This window comes from Crinia signifera, chromosome 2, assembly GCF_055691185.1.
Source record: "Crinia signifera chromosome 2, ASM5569118v1, whole genome shotgun sequence".
Taxonomy (NCBI): Eukaryota; Metazoa; Chordata; class Amphibia; order Anura; family Myobatrachidae; genus Crinia; species Crinia signifera.
Genome location: NC_139218.1, coordinates 172,534,795 through 172,552,348, shown reverse-complemented (window position 1 = coordinate 172,552,348; position 17,554 = coordinate 172,534,795). Strand labels below are relative to the sequence as shown.

The 17,554-nt window shown below is 48.1% G+C and overlaps 1 protein-coding gene across 6 annotated transcripts in view; it reads right to left on the bottom strand.

Moving 5' to 3' along the window:
• The window catches only part of KIF21B (kinesin family member 21B), a 714,596-nt gene that overhangs the window by 76,620 nt on the left and 620,422 nt on the right, over positions 1-17,554 (bottom strand). For all 6 annotated transcript variants that reach the window (XM_083173198.1, XM_083173196.1, XM_083173200.1 and 3 more), the window contains 2 exons: positions 15,623-15,736; positions 15,472-15,510 (listed from right to left, as the gene is read on the bottom strand). In XM_083173198.1, coding sequence (XP_083029324.1) covers positions 15,472-15,510; positions 15,623-15,736 — 153 coding nt within the window. The remainder of the gene's footprint in view (positions 1-15,471; positions 15,511-15,622; positions 15,737-17,554) is intronic.

Below are 17,554 nucleotides of genomic sequence, written 5' to 3'. Positions count from 1 at the left end.
GATCGCATGGCATCGGATACCACAAATGCACATACACGATATTGAACGATGCGATGCGATCCGATTTCGTTCCCGCTTTTATGGTTGGCCCATAGGATATATAGGAAACCCCCCCTGATGGTTTAAAATGCGCCTCCATTTTTAACGCCACCCCAGTATTGACGTCAACCCGAAGCGTGGCGAGCGCAGCGATCCCCGCGAGGGGCGGCGGTACGCGTCCTCCGACTTTTTCATACCCCCACTATCCACGTCGGCGTGGAGTTGAGAATAGAAAGTGTGGCGAGCGCAGCGAGCCACCGAGCCCGAAGCGTGGCGAGCGCAGCGAGCCCCGCGGATACTTCACAGGTATCCGTGTCCCCTCGCGGGCTTCACAGGTATCCGCTGCGCTCGCCACGCTTCGGGCTCGGTGGCTCGCTGCGCTCGCCACACTATTCTATTCTCAACTCCACGCCGACGTGGATAGTGGGGGTATGAAAAAGTCGGAGGACGCGTACCGCCGCCGCTCGCCACGCTTCGGGTTGACGTCAATACTGGGGTGGCGTTAACAATGGAGGCGCATTTTAAACCATCAGGGGGGGGTTTCCTATACAAATCGTGGGTTTGCGGGGTTATTACATTGAAATCAATGTAAAATCGGGGTCTCAGGGACCATTTAACATTGATTCCAATGTAAAAATCAGGTTGATCGCGTCACCGCATGCGATACGATCCGATTTCAAATTAAATCGGATCGGATCGGATAGCATCGTATGCCATCGTACATCATCGAGTACCGAATCCGATGCGATGCGATCCGATTTCATTACGGTGCCGTACGTAGAAAACCTGGGCGCCCAGATAGGAAACAAGTACCCACCTTTTCAAATACATAATGAATTGCTGTATGTTAACTGTTCCACAAGGACAGATGGACAGATAGACAGTCTGGTAGGTGCAGTACCTCTTTATTCATTCTGTACTTTATATTTTGTATTGTATATTTTGTATTGTGAAAAAATCTTTAATAAAAACGTCTTTAAAAAAAAAAAAAAACATGGTCCTAGATGACATGACAAGTAAATTCTTAGAGGGTACTCGGAAAAAGCTTTACAGTCAGCAAGAATAAAATAGGAATTTAATACCTACCGGTAATTCCTTTTCACGTAGTCCTTATGGGATACTGGGAATGGTCTTAAGACATTGGGTATTAGAGGGTATCCGCAGGAGACAGGCACATCTATAACTTTGAAGCTGGGTGTACTGGCTCCTCCCCTCTGATTCCCCACCCAGGAACCAGTTAATGAAAAACTGTGCCCGAAGGAGAATGAACATATGAGAGGAATGACCTATATGTCACCTATGTAAACATAAGTGTGAATTGTGTGGTGAGATTCATGCCAGCACACCCGCATTCAATCAAAATAACAAACAACTATAATACCACTTACTAAGTGGATTTTCTTTGAACCAAGGTCACTGAACTAGACCTTACAACCAGAAGACAATAAGATGAACTTCTGAACTTAACAGCAGAATAAGACTGCAGCCAGACCCCGCACAGGGCGGGCGCCCAGTATCCCATAAGGACTACGTGAAAAGGAATTACCGGTAGGTATTAAATTCCTATTTTCACTAACGTCCTATGGGATACTGGGAATGGTCTTAAGACATTGGGGATGTCCCAAATCTTCCAGAAAGGGAGGGTACATGCGGAGACTGCTGCAGTACCGCCTGCCCAAACTGGGTATCCAGGGCATCAAATTTATAAAATTTTACAAAGGTGTGTTGCCCCGACCATGTAGCAGCTCTACAGAGTTGCAGAGCTGACACACCCCGAGCAGCCGCCCAGGATGCGCCCACCGACCTGGTGGAATGAGCCTTTAGAACAGAAGGTGTTGGCAGGCTTGCCGTCACATAGGCTTGTTGGATTGTAGTCCTAATCCATCTAGCAATAGATTGCTTAGATGCAGGGTGTCCCTTCTTTTGTGCGTCGTACAGGACGAATAGACAATCTGTCTTCCTGATCCTTGAAGTCCTCTGGACATAAACACGCAAGACACGCACTACATCCAGGGACACCGGAATATCCGGTGAACCAGACGCAGACGTGACTACAATGGGCTGGTTAAGGTGAAAGGAAGAAATCACCTTAGGGAGGAATCGCGGGTTTGTCCTCAACTCCGCTCTGTCTGAATGAAAAATTAAATAGGGGCTCTTACAGGATAGGGCTCCCAATTCAGACACTCTCCTAGCCGAGGCTACGGCTAAAAGAACCACCGCTTTCCAGGTAATGTACCGCAATTCTATCGACTCCAAAGGTTCAAACCAGGAGGATTGAAGGAAGTTTAGGACGATGTCCAAACTCCAAGGTGGTGTAGGTGGTACAAAGGGAGGCTGAATGTGAAGCACTCCCTGAAGAAAAGTTCCGGGATGACAGCCAATTTTCTTTGGAAGAATATGGACAAGGCCGAAATCTGGACCTTTAGGGAACCCAGACAGAGGCCCAAATCCAATACAGCTTGCAGGAAGCACAACAACCTGTTCAGGTTAAATTTTGCTGGGGGGACCTTCTGCTCCTCACACCAACCCACGTATTTCCTCCAGATCTTGTGGTAGTGGGTATTTGTTACCGGCTTTCTGGCCTGAATCATCGTGGTGATGACAGATGAATGCAGACCTTTTTGAGCTAAGATTTGCCGCTCAGCCTCCATGCCGACAAACGTAGCCGCCCTAAATCTTGGAAGACGCAAGGGCCCTGTGTGAGTAGATCTCTCCGTAGAGGCAGGGGCCAAGGATCTTCGATCAGCAGGCTCTGCAGATCCGCAAACCAAGCCCTTCTTGGCCAGTCCGGAGCTACCAGAATGGCTTCTACTCCCTGACTTCATACCCTTTTGAGTACCCTTGTCAGCAGTGGTATGGGTGGAAACAGGTACACCAAAGGAAACACCCACGGAATTGTAAGGGCGTCTACAGCCACTGCACATGGATCCCTGGTCCTTGTGCAATACTTGGGAACCTTGTGGTTTAACCGGGATGCCATCAGATCTATCGATGGATGACCCCAACGGTCCACAATTGCTGCAAAAACCTGAGAATTCAGGCTCCATTCCCCGGGGTGGAGGGCGTGACGGCTTAGGAAATCCGCCTCCCAATTGTCCACACACGGGATAAAGATGGCCGACAGCGCCACCACGTACATTTCCGCCCAAGCCAGGATCTTGGAAGCTTCTTTCATGCAAGTCCTGCTCCTCGTGCCTCCCTGGTGAATTATGTAGGCCACAGTTGTGGCGTTGTCAGACTGTATCTGGAGCGCCCGACCTTGGAGGAGATCCTGGGCCTGTAACACTGCATAGTATACAGCTCTCAGCTCCAGGATATTGATGTGGAGTCTCGCTTCCCACCGAGACCACTGACCTTGAAAGGTTCTGTCCATGGTCACAGCACCCCATCCCAGCAGACTCACATCCGTCGTGAGTTGCACCCAGTCTTGGATGCCAAATCTCTGACCTGCAAGCAGGTTCGACTCCTGAGTCCACCATAGAAGGGACTGTCGGGTCTGATGCGACAGAGAAATCCTCTTGTACATCAGGAGATGAGAGCCCGACCATTTTGACAGCAGATCCAGTTGGAACACCCTGGTGTGAAAGCGTCCGAACTGAATGGCCTCGAAGGTGGCCACCATCCTGCCCAGCAACTGGATGCACTGGTGAACCGATACCTGAGGTTTTGCCAAAATCACCTTCACTAGGGATTGTATGGTTCCATCTTCTCCCGAGGGAGGAAAATCCTTTTCTCCTCTGTGTCCAGGAACAGTCCCAGAAAGAGGATACGACGCGACGGCGTCAGAGAAGACTTGGGGATGTTTAGGATCCACCCATGCTCGGATAAAACCTGTCTGGTTTTTGCTATATCCTGCAGCAGGACCTGTTCCGACCTTGCCTTGATCAGCAAGTCGTCCAGGTAGGGGATAATGTTGACTCCCGACCTCCTGAGCAGTACCATCATTTCTGCCATCACCTTCGTGAAAACACGAGGTGCCGACGACAGGCCGAATGGCAGCGCTCTGAATTGAAAGTGCAAGTCTTTCAACGCAAATCTCAGGAATGCCTGATGTGGACCCCAAATTGGTATGTGGAGATAGGCGTCCTTCACATCCAACGATGCCAGGAACTCTCCCTCCTCCAGGCTTGCTATTTCAGCCCTGAGGGCTTGAATTTGTACACCCTTAAAAAAGGGTTTAGGGATTTTAAATTTAAAATGGGGCGTACCGAGCCGTCCGGCTTCGGCACTAGGAATAGGTTGGAGTAGTAACCCCTTCCTTGTTCCTCCAGCGGGACAGGTATGATAACCCGTGACGTCAGAAGGCGTTGTATTGCCTGTTGCAGGTTCAACCGATCTGCATGCAGAGCCGGTAAACCTGATTTAAAGAACCTGTGAGGGGGAGGTCTTTTGAATTCCAACCTGTAGCCGTTGGAAATAAGATCCCTCACCCAGGAATCCAGGTGAGAGACTGACCACACTTGGCTGAACGCTGACAGGCGACCCCCTACCTCGCATGTGACTCCAGGGTCTGAACCCGAGTCATGCTGCAGGCTTAGAGGCGGTGGCATTAGCGGCACGATCCTGAGATCCTGTGCTGGCGGGCTTTCTGAATACACGGCCCCCTCTGGCGGCCGAGCTGGAGCTTCTCGCCCTCTGCCTGGGCCTGGAAGGCCGAAAGGACTGAAAGGCCTGAAAGGACTGAGACGTCTGACCATGAAAGGGACGTTTAGCGTGAGTGGGAGCCGTCGGCAGAAAAGTCGACTTGCCGGCCGTAGCCTTGGATATGAGGTCGTCAAGTTCACTTCCGAACAACTTTTCCCCCTTAAAAGGCAAATTCTCCACACTACGTTTGGACTCTGGATCAGCTACCCATTGTCTCAACCAGAGGGCCCTGCAAACCCGAAACCGCCATTGCGGAAGAGCGAGCATTTAAAGCTCCAAGCTCCTTTTGAGTGTCACATAGGATTTTTGCAGTATCCTGGATATGGCGAAGTCTCTCTCCAACTTGCGCCAGTGACATCGGCCAGCATACCTTCCTGGATTTGAGAAGCCCATGTATAAATGGACTTTGCCATCCAACAACTGGCGAGGACAGGTCTCTGAGATGCCCCACTCGCTGTATACATGGCCTTAAGGGTAGTATCCAGCTTTTTGTCTGTACTATCCTTCAGTGTTGCTGCCCCTGGAACGGGGAGAACCACCTTCTTGGACAGTCTGGACACCGAGGCGTCCAAAACCGGAGGCTCTTCCCACACCCCTCTAGTGACGGGATCAAAGGGAAAGTTGGACTTAAACCTTTTGGACAGTTGGAAACGCTTTTCAGGTTGTTTCCAAGCCTCCTTAAACGTCTCATCAAGGTCAGCTTGTTCAGGATAAACAATCTGTTTCCTTTGGGACCCAAAAAACGGGTCACCTTCCTGCATGTCTGCTAAGGGAAGGTCTAAAACTTCTCTTATTGCTATAATAAGAGGTTCCGGGCCCCTGAGGGATGATTGTGAATCAGGGATCAGCGCCCCGTCGTCCACATTATCATCTGTGTTGTCACCCGCCTGTAGATCATCATCTGAATCAGGCAACATGGCGGCCGCAGCACGCTTCCGTGACTGGCCCGTAGTGGGATTCATATTATCCACCCGTGCAGCTAGAACTGATAAGTCCTGCTGCACCTGTTTGGTCTGCACTGTATTTGCAGCCAATTGAGTTGACACTGCCTGTAGCATGGTTTTAATGCCTGCAGCCCACTCAGGCTCGTGAGAGTCTGATTGTGAAGTTCCACTGATCTGGGGTGAAACCCCTGTTTGAGTGGACATGCACTCTTCACAGGTAATCTGTGAGGTGGACTTAGGCACAAACTTGGTGCTGCAAATGAGACAGGTTAATTTCCTTACCATGGTGAAGGAATAAATAATCTCTTTCCACAAACACACCACAATCACAATGAAATATATATATAAAATCAATGTGCAGTGTATAGCAGCTATATATGTGTGAGCTCTATCACTGAAAGTGTGTAGCTTAACAAGCCCGTGGGGGAGCGCTCAGATTACACTGAGGAGACCAGCACACCCTGCACAACCTGAACTATTTAGGAGTTGGTATCACGCACAAACACAGAACAGTGTGATCAATTAAGCGATTTTAGCGCTAAATACACTTGCTGTTTTCTGCAGATTTCCTCTGTCCAACACCTCACCGCTGAGGAGTGATCTGGAGGCAGTAATGGCGCCCAGGGAGAAGCAGGAAGTAGTGTATGCGCGCTCAGAGCCTCTGGTCTCGCTCCGCTGAAGCCCCGCCCCCCTGTGATGGCGCAGGGGCTTCACTGATTTTTATACTGGCGCTGGCTGTCAGTTAATGGCGCCCTTACACTGAACAGCGTTTTTGGTGGGATCTGCCCTGGTAGCCCAGGGACTGTCACCCGCAGCCAGTCTGTGGCGGGGGGTCTGCGCAGCCCCTGTGCAGGGTACCGCGTCTGCCGTCGCCGCCATCTTGCCGCACGATGAGCCGGGGTACCCCACTGTGGGGACCCCGGTTTCTACTCACCACAGACGTCTTCGGACTGTGTCAGGAGTGTGCGGCATGCTGGGGGTGAGTATCACTGCAGCGCAATGCCCGTGAGTACAAACACCCACTCAGGACAGAGGTCCTGCAGCAGGGACAGCTCGGTACCTTAAGAGGCCTGCAGCTGTACCCTCCTCAACTGACTCCCTCGAAGCAGGGATACTGTGAAGTCCAACACAGTAACCCCAAAATAATAAAAGAAAATAAACTGAAGACAAAACTCTCTGGAGCTCCAGCAGTGTGCATCCTCTCCTGAGAGCACATTTTTCTAAACTGGTTCCTGGGTGGGGAATCAGAGGGGAGGAGCCAGTACACCCAGCTTCAAGGTTATAGATGTGCCTGTCTCCTGCGGATACCCTCTAATACCCAATGTCTTAAGACCATTCCCAGTATCCCATAGGACGTTAGTTAAAAGTTAATAATGTGACAAGACAACAAGCGTTATTGCGCTCGAACATTAAAGAGAAAGGGGATACTCTTCACTGGGTACAACATTAAAATGTTGCACAGAAAACTATCCAACAACGGACTAGAGATTTGTGGCCGATGATTCAGACAGATAGAGAGTTGTTCTGCAGGTGGTGACCACAGACCACTTCTCAGCTCCTATGCTTTCTGGCTGATGTTTTGGTCACTTTTGAAAGCTGGCGGTGCTTTCACTCTAGTGGTAGCATGAGACAGAGTTTACAACCCACACAAGTGTGAGCTGTGTCAAGGTTTGCTATGTCTGTTAGCGTAGTGTCCAGAGCATGGAGGTGCTACAAGGAGACAGGCTAGTACATCAGGAGACATGGAGGTAGCCATAGGAGGGCAACAACCCAGCAGCAGAACCGCTACATCCGCCTTTGTGCAAGGAGGAACAGGAGGAGCACTGCCAGAGCCCTGCAAAATGACCTCCAACAGGCCACAAATGTGCATGTGTCTACTCAAACGGTCAGAAACAGACCATGAGGGTGGTATGAGGGCCCGACGTCCACAGGTGGGGGTTGTGCTTACAGCCCAACACTGCGCAGGATATTTGGCATTTGCCAAAGAACACCAAGATTGGCAAATTCGCCAATGGCACCCTGTGCTCTTCACAGATGAAAGCAGGTTCACACTGAGCATGTGACAGACGTAATAGAGTCTGGAAAAGCGAAGGAGAATGTTCTTCTGCCTGCAACATCCTTCAGCATGACCGGTTTGGCAGTGGGTCAGTAATGGTGTGGGGTGGCATTTCTTTGGGGGCCGCACAGCCCTTCATGTGCTCGCCAGAGGTAGCCTGACTGCCATTAGGTACCGAGATGAGATCCTCAGACACCTTGTGAGATCATATGCTGGTGCAGTTGGCCCTGGGTTCCTCCTAATGCAAGACAATGCTAGACCTCATGTGGCTGGAGTGTGTCAGCAGTTCCTGCAAGACAAAGGCGTTGATGCTATGGACTGGTCGCCCGTTCCCCAGACATCAATGAAATTGAACACATCTGGGACATCATGTCTCGCTCTATCCACCAACACCACGTTGCACCACAGACTGTCCTGGATTTGGCTTTAGTCTAGGTCTGGGAGGAGATCCCTCAAGAGACCATCCACCACCTCATCGGGAGCATGCCCAGGCATTGTAGGGAGGTCATACAGGCACGTGGAGACCATACACACTACTGAGCCTCATTTTGACTTGTTTTAAGGACATTACATCAAAGTTCTCACAGGGGTGGCCAAACGGTCAGAGCCGAAAAATATTGGTAGTCAAGCTAAAGAGCCGACATCATGCACGCGCCGAAGGCGCATGCGCCAAAAAAAGGGGCGTAGTCTATTTTGACCCCTTGGGTGGGTGTGATACAAATATGCCTCCAATAGTGCAGTGCCATATATACATATGCCCCCAATAGTGCCAGATACACATATGCCCCCCACGGTGCCAGGTATGCACCACATGGTGCCGGGTATGCCCCCACAGTGCCAAAAAGCTGGTATGCCCCCACAGTGCCACAAACTGCTATGCCCCCACAGTGCCACAAACTGCTATGCCCCCACAGTGCCACAAACTGCTATGCCCCCACAGTGCCACAAACTGCTATGCCCCCACAGTGCCACAAACTGCTATGCCCCCACAGTGCCACAAACTGCTATGCCCCCACAGTGCAAATTTCCCAGCAGCAGCACTCACCGTTGTTGCTGCTGCTGCCAGGCGGGGAGAGGACAGTCTGGTGTTCCCCTGCAGTCCTCCTGTCATGTCACCGATGAGAGGACAGCACAGCACACCTCGCGTCTCCTTCCCCCTCACTTCCCTGTGACTGACCTGACTTTGAAGGACATAAAATGTTGTATTCCAAATAAAAGGTATGTACCAGAAAATTCTCTAGAAAAATCAAAAAATCCAAAAAATTCTAAAAAAATCTAAAAAATCGGTACTTATGTAGTATCTGGGCTGCCGATTTTGTGATTGTATGCCTTACCTTAAGGCATACAATCAGATGCGATGCGATTCGATGCGATTTTGCATAGGATTCAATGTTAAGAAGGTCCTGTTCATTTCCCCACTATCCAAGTGGGCATAGAGTTGATTTTATATAGCGTGGCGAGCGCAGCGAGCCACCGAGCCCGAAGCGTGGCGAGCGAAGCGAGCCCCACGAGGGGACGCATATTTCTTAAAAAGTATTCTGTGTCCCCTCGTGGGGCTCGCTACGCTCGCCACGCTTCGGGCTCGCCACAGGTTTATATCCAACTCCATGCCCACTTGGATAGTGGGGAAAGGAAAAGGTCCCCTTTTTCCCATTGAATTCTATGTTAAAATGGACTCAGACCATTTTAACATTGAATCCTATGGAAAAATCTTGACCATCGCATCGCATACGATTTGGTCGCATGCGATGCGATACGATGCGATGCGATCCGATCCGATTTCTAAATCGGACGCCCAGATACTACATAAGTACCAAAAAATCTTCTAAAAAATCTTATAAACTAATGAAATAATTAAATGATTAATGAAATAATTATTTATCCAAAAAAGAAATGTATTGATATAAGCTTGTTACCCCCTATCTGTATACTATCGCTGCTATAATTTTATGTGTATATATATATATATATTTAAAATATTTATAAATTTTTATGTAAATTGTTTTGTATGTAATGTCCAAAATGTGATTGTATGTATATTATACTTTTATAGATCACAAACCCCTGATGAAGCTTCTTTTGGAGGCGAAACGCGTTGGGTACTGATCACGGTTTTCAAAATAAAAAGAAATTTTCTTCAAAAGAACTACCTTGAAAGAATTTTTTGATTCTATTTCTGATTTTATTATTGTTTTATTGTATAAATTATATGGACATTACAAGAAAAGGGCGCTGAAGACACTATTGTGTAGTATATTGAAGGTGTTTGCAGTCCCAGCTAGTAGGGGATTGAGTGTCAACAGCGACCGATATAGAGTTTGAATATAATAGCGCAATTTTAGGGATTTTGTGTTGGAAAATATATATATATATATATATCAGATAGCACTTACCCTAACCTCCAAGAAGGAAAGGAATGGACCAGCACTCACGGTTTGATGAAGAAAAGAATTGTATTAGCAGTTACAGCATAATGTACAAGCAGGCTGACCCAACAGCCGTTTTAACTGGATGCCTTTCCAGTTTTCATCAGGGGTGTATATATATATATATATATATCTATATAAGAAAGTAATGAGCCGCACCCGGAGGCTATTCAATAAGGCAAAACAGGCAGAGCTGGATCAAACGTTTTCGAAGTTTAATTACTTCATCAGGATATAGATATAGATCTATATAGATATATCTCTTATATATTTAGCCAGATCTGTCACTCATCCCCTGTGTAGAACGTTCCTGTGTAGAACATTTTCATGTGTATAACGTTCCACCCCCTTTACATCACCTCCCCCCGCCCAGCCAGGGCTACAGTACACGCCCACCATTACTCCACAGCCACCATCCACCATTACTCCCGCACACCCCTGCCCTCTGCCAGGACCCCCGCGACCCCCCCTCCCGCGATTCGCGGTACTCCCGCGGTCCGCGACTCCCGTGATTCGTGGGCCCCAGCAATCCGCGACTTCCGCGGTCCTCCCGCGATTCGCGGGACCCACTCGACTCCCGCGACTCGTGGGACCCCTGTGCCCCCCCTCCCGCGATTTGCGCGACCCCCCTCCCACGATTCGCGGGACCCCCGCGCCCCCCCTTCCCGCGATTCGCGGGACTCCCCCCATCCGCGAATCGCGGGACCCCCGCGACCCTCCCGCGAATCTAGGGACCCCAGCGACCCCCCCCTTCCCACGAATCGCGGGACCCCCACGACCCCCCCTCCCGCGATTCGTGGGACCCCTGCAATACAATTCTAACCATATTTCACACAATACAAATGTTCACAAATTAAGGGGGCCCAGCCCCTTACGCCGGTGTGAAGAGCGCCTGTAGGGCGCGATGAATCACCTAGTCTATATATATGCGACCAACGGACCGGCACTATCCATGAATATTCAAAAGAGCTGCGTGCCTTTGTCAAGGATCAGGATAGAGAGCAGTGTATCCCAGGACATGGACATGGACCAGGAGACAGACACGTCACTGCAGCATTCGTCTTAAGTTATAAAGGATTTTATTGTATCATGGCCATTACTAAGCAAATGCCACAAAGCATCCCGCTTCCAAACAGCACAGAGACAAGCCTCAAAACTTCTGGAACAAAGTAATTTGGAGTGATGAGACCAAAATTTAACTTTTTAGCCACAACCATTAATGTTACATTTGGAGAGGAGTCAACAAGGCCTATGATGAAAGGTACACCATTCCTACTGTGAAAAACGGAGGTGATTTGCTGATGTTTTGGGGATGTGTAAGCTACAAAGGCACTGGAAACTTGGTCAAAACTGATGGCAAAATAAATGCAGCATGTTATCAGAAAACACTTGTCAGGGCTCAGGTTTCTGGTGTTCCCGGCTGTGGCAGAAGTGGTGGATGCTGGGAACAGGAACATGGTAAGCTTTAGATATGGACAATTCATATGAGTAACACTGACACTGCGGGCACAGCTTGGTGGGGGGAGTTGACGAGGCTCTGGTCAGAGGGAGAGAGTCGAACACCACTGACAGTTTTCACCAGGGACCCCTGCAAGGAGGTTTGGACTCCGCTGCATTCGGTGGCAAGGTCACGGCCCTCTGACCTGAGTCCTCCACAGCTAACTGGCCTGTCATGGGAGATGGACGGTGACTAGTGGCAGTGAGCTTGGAACTGAGGAACTTGGAACTTGGTACTGGATACTTGGTCTGCCCTGGCCTGGGAGGCCGGAGAGATAACAGTGGCCTGGGAGCCAACACGGAGGGTTGACCTGCCTGGGAGCCGACACGGCACTGTAGACAGCCTGGGTGCCAGAGGGAGGGTTGATGACCTGGGAGTCAACATGGTACTGTAAACAGCCTGGGAGACGAAGGGAGTTTTGATGACCTGGAAGACAACACAGTACTGTAGATGGCCTGGGGTCTGGAGGGAAGTCGACAGCCTTGGAGCCAGAGGGTATTGACCACCTGGGAGTTGACAGGAGCTTGTTTGACGACATGGGAGTTGACGGCCTGGGATCCAACTCGGCTGTTGACGGCTTGGAAGCCGACATGGGAGTTGAAAGGTAACTGGAGAGTTGACGCCTGTGTTGACTTGGGAGTCAAAAGGTGGTTTAAGTGCAATAGCAAACTCTGCTGGAAGATGCTCTAGTGCTCTATCCTCTTCCCTTGGGAGCTGGTGATGGCAGACAGTGAGGAAGGTAACCTGGCAGGTGAGGAGAGCCAGGGAGCAGCAGATGACAGCAGCAGGTTGCGCAGGGATTTGCACAGGGTAACCAAAGGGTCTCTGGACAGGATCCTGGAGCCTTGGAATGCAGAGGACTGGATACACACAGGGATCAGACAAGTTGTTCAAGGCAGGGGTAATGGGCCAGAGACCTCAGCTATATCCCCCCTGCTGGCCTGTGATTGGCTACAAGCCGCAGCAGCAATTAAGTACAGGGTCAGTGCACAGGTCAGAGTATCAAGGTCACAGGGACAACAGCATTGTACAACAGAGTCATGTGATTGCAGGTGTCATGGCGGTGCCCATGTGGCATGGGACGCTGGCAATGGTTCAGGGTAATGCCACTCAGATCCTGACACAGGACATGAGCCTGCGCCGCAAGACACACCAGTGAGTGGGTAAGGAACGCGGACGCTTGCACAGATGCGAACGCGCACCATGGTTTCTGACAATACTGGAGGAAAATTTGCATTCATCAGCCCGGAAGCTGCTCATGGGACGTACTTGGATGTTCCAACATGTCAATGATCCAAAACACAAGGCCAAGTCAGCCTGAAGGTTCTGGAATGGCCATCTGAGTTTCCTGACCTCAATAACATGGGGAGATCTGAAACGTGCAGTTCATGCAAGACGGCTCAAGAATTTACAGGAACTGGAGGCTTTTTAGAAGAATGGGCAGCTTTACCATCTGAGAAAATAAAAAGCCTCATCCAAAGACTTCAAGCTGTCATTGATGTTAAAGGGGGCAATACACGGTATTAAGAACTGGGGTATGTAAACTTTTGATCAGGGTCATTTGGGTAGTTTCTGTTGTCATTCTGCTAGGGTATCTCTGGGCGGGGTCAAACATGAAACTCCACCCCCCACCCAGCCTTATACACGCACACCACACATAATACACACATACATGTAGCCAAATATATAAGAGATAATACACACATATTGGCCCCTGCCTGCCTGCACTACACCCCCCGCAATACCACACACCTATAATACCCACAGACACATGTAGCCACATATATAACTCTATCACTCTGCCCCGGCAACTGCGCTCACTCCTGTCTCGTGGGATCTCGCGCACCACCCACACGTTTAAGCCAGCACTATCCCACTCTCGCGGGAACTCCCAGTGCCACCCCAGCATGCTCCGCACTCACAGTGCAGCCCTGTGTGCCTGCTGCCTGATACATCCTCCTGCCGCCATCCTGAACCACTCACACCACCACAGGTGCCTTGACCCTGCGCCTGATGTCTGACACCCCCTCCAGCCATGATACTACTGTGCCCAATGCCTGGCACCACCACCTGCCGTGCACACTAAGCTCCCACTCCCCTCACACCTGCCTCTCCACCGACACCGGCCCGGCACCCAACAAGAGACAACACTGCCCACTATACCACCAACGGATCACAGGTAACTTTTGGACACTATTTTAACAACGCCTACACTCTGTACATATGCTACCTAGCCTGCAGCACAACAAATAACACCCCTTAATGCTACCACAATCCACCCAAAACTAATACCACACACACACTCTCTTTCCACCACTATACCACCAACGCATGCACATTACACCTACCTAAACTTACAGCACTCCAACAAAATCCATAACCCAACATACCCCTAACCCACAACACCCCCCCCCCCCCACCCCCACACACAATTCACCAAACTACAAACATAATTAAAAAAAAACTTTATTTGAAAATTTCATGGGGCGTAGCCCCCTACGACGGTGTGAAGAGCGCCCGTAGGATATGAGCATAACTGTATATATATATAGATAGAGAGAGAGAGAGAGAGAGAGAGAGAGAGAGAGATCTCTCTCTCTCTCTCTCTCTCTCTCTCTCTCTCTCTCTCTCTCTCTCTCTATATATATATAGATAGATAAATATCTATATCTATAGATCTATATATATATATATATATATATATATATATATATATATATATATATATATCTATATCTATAGGTAGATAATCTCTGGAAGCCCTATGTCCCTGGAACCAGGTGCAATAAGGCAGGCGGCACTCCAACGGTGTAGTGAAAACATATAACAAAGGGCCTTATTTTGGTTCATTCTTTCTGACAAAATCCTTCTTAGATGGACAAAACCATGTGCACTGCAGGGGGGGCAGATGTAACATGTGCAGAGAGAATTAGATTTGGGTGAGTAATTTTGTTTCTGTGCAGGGAAAATACTGACTGCTTTATTTTTACACTGCAATATAGATCTCACTTTGAAGTAAAACCCCACCCAAATCTAATTCTCTCTGCACAAGTAACACCTGCCCCACCTGCAGTGCACATGGTTTTGCCCATCTAAGAAGGATTTTGTCAGAAAGAATGAACCAAAATAAGGCCCAAAGTGCTGTGCAGCACTTTATTCTTTGTTATATTGCACGCCCTGATGAAAAGACTTCGGTCATGAAACGTAGGCATCCAGAGAAATGAAATAAACGGAATACTTTTTTTCACTACACCGTTGGAGTGCCGCCTGCCTTATTGCACCTGGTTCCAGGGACATAGGGCTTCCAGAGATTATTAATCCAAGGAAGGCACCGCGGGATATTGATATTATCAGCAGTAATGCCAAACTACCACTGTGTATATATATATATAGATACATATATCTAGATATATATATATCAATGCTGGGGTGCTGCTGTAATTGTCAAAGGAGGACAAATCTAGAGACATGGCACTCGGACTCACCAATTTCTTTTGCAATAAGTTGTATTTATTCCTCACAGAAGCTGTATAGTACCAAAGTTTCAGTCCTAGTCCTGGACCTTAGTCATGGTGCAGTCCAACCTAAGAATTCACTACTTGGTGGTACTTAGGATGGACTGCACCATAACTAAGGTCCGGGATTAGGACCGAAACGTTGGTACTATACAGCTTCTGTGGGAATAAATACAACTTATTCTCTCTGGAGAGATAGATACAGTAAGTAGATAGATACTGAGAGAGAGGCAGTTCTGCATTTTATGTAGAGAAAGAAAATAGGCATAAATGCCAAACAACACTTCAAAGCGTACAGATAGTTTAAGACACATGCACACATAATAAAATGCGTAAGTTGCTTTAGTACCTGGAAACATCTGAGAAAGAGCAGTCATTGTCATCAGACCTATTGAGAAAGTGCGATATTAGAAAAAGAGGGAAATGTTACAAAGAAAAAATAAAAGATTTAAATAAAATGAATAAGGTAAAACAAAAGTTTAAGAGGTAAAACTTCTTACTTATCTAGCGTAGTCCCTGTTGTTTGATTGCTTGTTAATCGGGAAAATACATTTTTGTCATTACGAGTACGCAATGGAGGTGATGAAGGGGGTGTTAAATGTGAATCCGGAGCCCTAGGAAGAAATATGGGATGAAAGGACATTTTTGACAAAAAGGCACTGCAATTGCTTTTTTTAAACCTGTGCTGTATATGCTATTATTTAATGCTAACTTTGGCATATACGGTTTCAATAGGCCGATACTATCTACATACAACTTCTATAACTTTCAGTGGCACATATGCTGCAAATTACTTGGGCATTGGCTGGTGGGAGATGGACAGTGTGGCTTGCTGCTGCAGCATCAGTTAATGCAGGCCTTATTGCTACTTTATTGCCTTATTGCTACAGTGCACACATATTCAAAGAGAGAGGTACTCATTTTCTCACAAACTGCCTGCCAGTCAATCCATCCATCCTAAGAGAGTTATAATACACCATAGCCATAAAAGGGCTAGAATTGCTGGTGCTGTGTCTGCTGCCCTGCAGTCATGATGCTGGTATGATTTTTGTCCCTACTGCTCCTTGCCTCATTCCACACCCCATCTGTTAGTTTGCACTTTGGGCATCCATTTAGCATTACATGCCAGGTCAGGAAAAACACAAGGCTGGTTATCATTATTGCTTAACTGTGCGGAGTTTGTATATTCTCTCCGAGCATGAGTGGGTTTTCTCCAAGTACTACCATCCAATAATATATTGGTAGGCTAATTGGTTCCTAACAAAATTAACCCTAGAACGAATGTGTGTGCGTGTACATGTTGTAGGGAATATAGATTGTAAGCTCTACTGGGGCAGGGACTAGGGTTACCACCTTTTTGTTGAGAGATTACCGGACAGTGGCCCGCCCCTTGACACACCCACAGCCCCTCCCCCACCATGCCCTCAGCTCCGCCCTTTGACCCGCATAATGTTGATTTTTTTTTAACCTTTGCTTCAATTTCATTCTTGATTTTGCATACTGTACCATAATGCGCGCGTCAAAAATTTTCAACATTATGCCGATTACACATCACACACCCATTACATAGTATACAAAATGCCATAGTATACCACATGCCATAATGCCCATTACATGTTATGCCACACACCATGATGCCCATTATACATTATGCTTATTACTTCTTATGCACAGGCACTGTAATGCTGATTACACATCATACACCCATTACATATAATACCACATGCCATAATGTCCATTACATGTTACGCTATACACTGCAATGCCCATTACAAGATATGCCAGGACTGAAAAAGTTTTTTGTAAAGAAAGAACAATATAGACAGTGCGCGCCGTAGGCGCGCGCCAAAAACTTTCAACATAATGCCGATTACATGTCACACACCCATTACATAGTATACCACATGCCATAATGCCCATTACATGTTATGCCACACACTGTGATGCCCATTACACATTATGCCCATTACTCATTATGCCAGGACTGACATTTTTGAAAAGTAGGGACAACATGAACTGTGCGCACCAAAAAAATTCACCGTACTGCCGATTAAAGGTGGTATACCCATTACATTGTATACCACATGTAATATTGCCCATTACACGTTATACCAAACATTGTACTGCCCATTACATGTTATAGCAAACACCGTGATGCCCATTAAACATATGCCACACACAGTTATGCCCATTAAACATATGCCACACACCGTTATGCCCATTACACGCTATGCCACACACTAATGCCCATTACACCCCACTATTGCCAGGGGGCATGTGATAGGTACCCCAATATTGGCAGGGGTAGGCAGGTGGTAAGTACCCCACTATTGCCAGGGGTGAGGCAGGTAACAAGTACCCCAAAATGCCAGGTGTGGGCACGTGATAGGTATCTCCCCATTGCCAGAAGGGAGGTGATAGGTACCTCACTT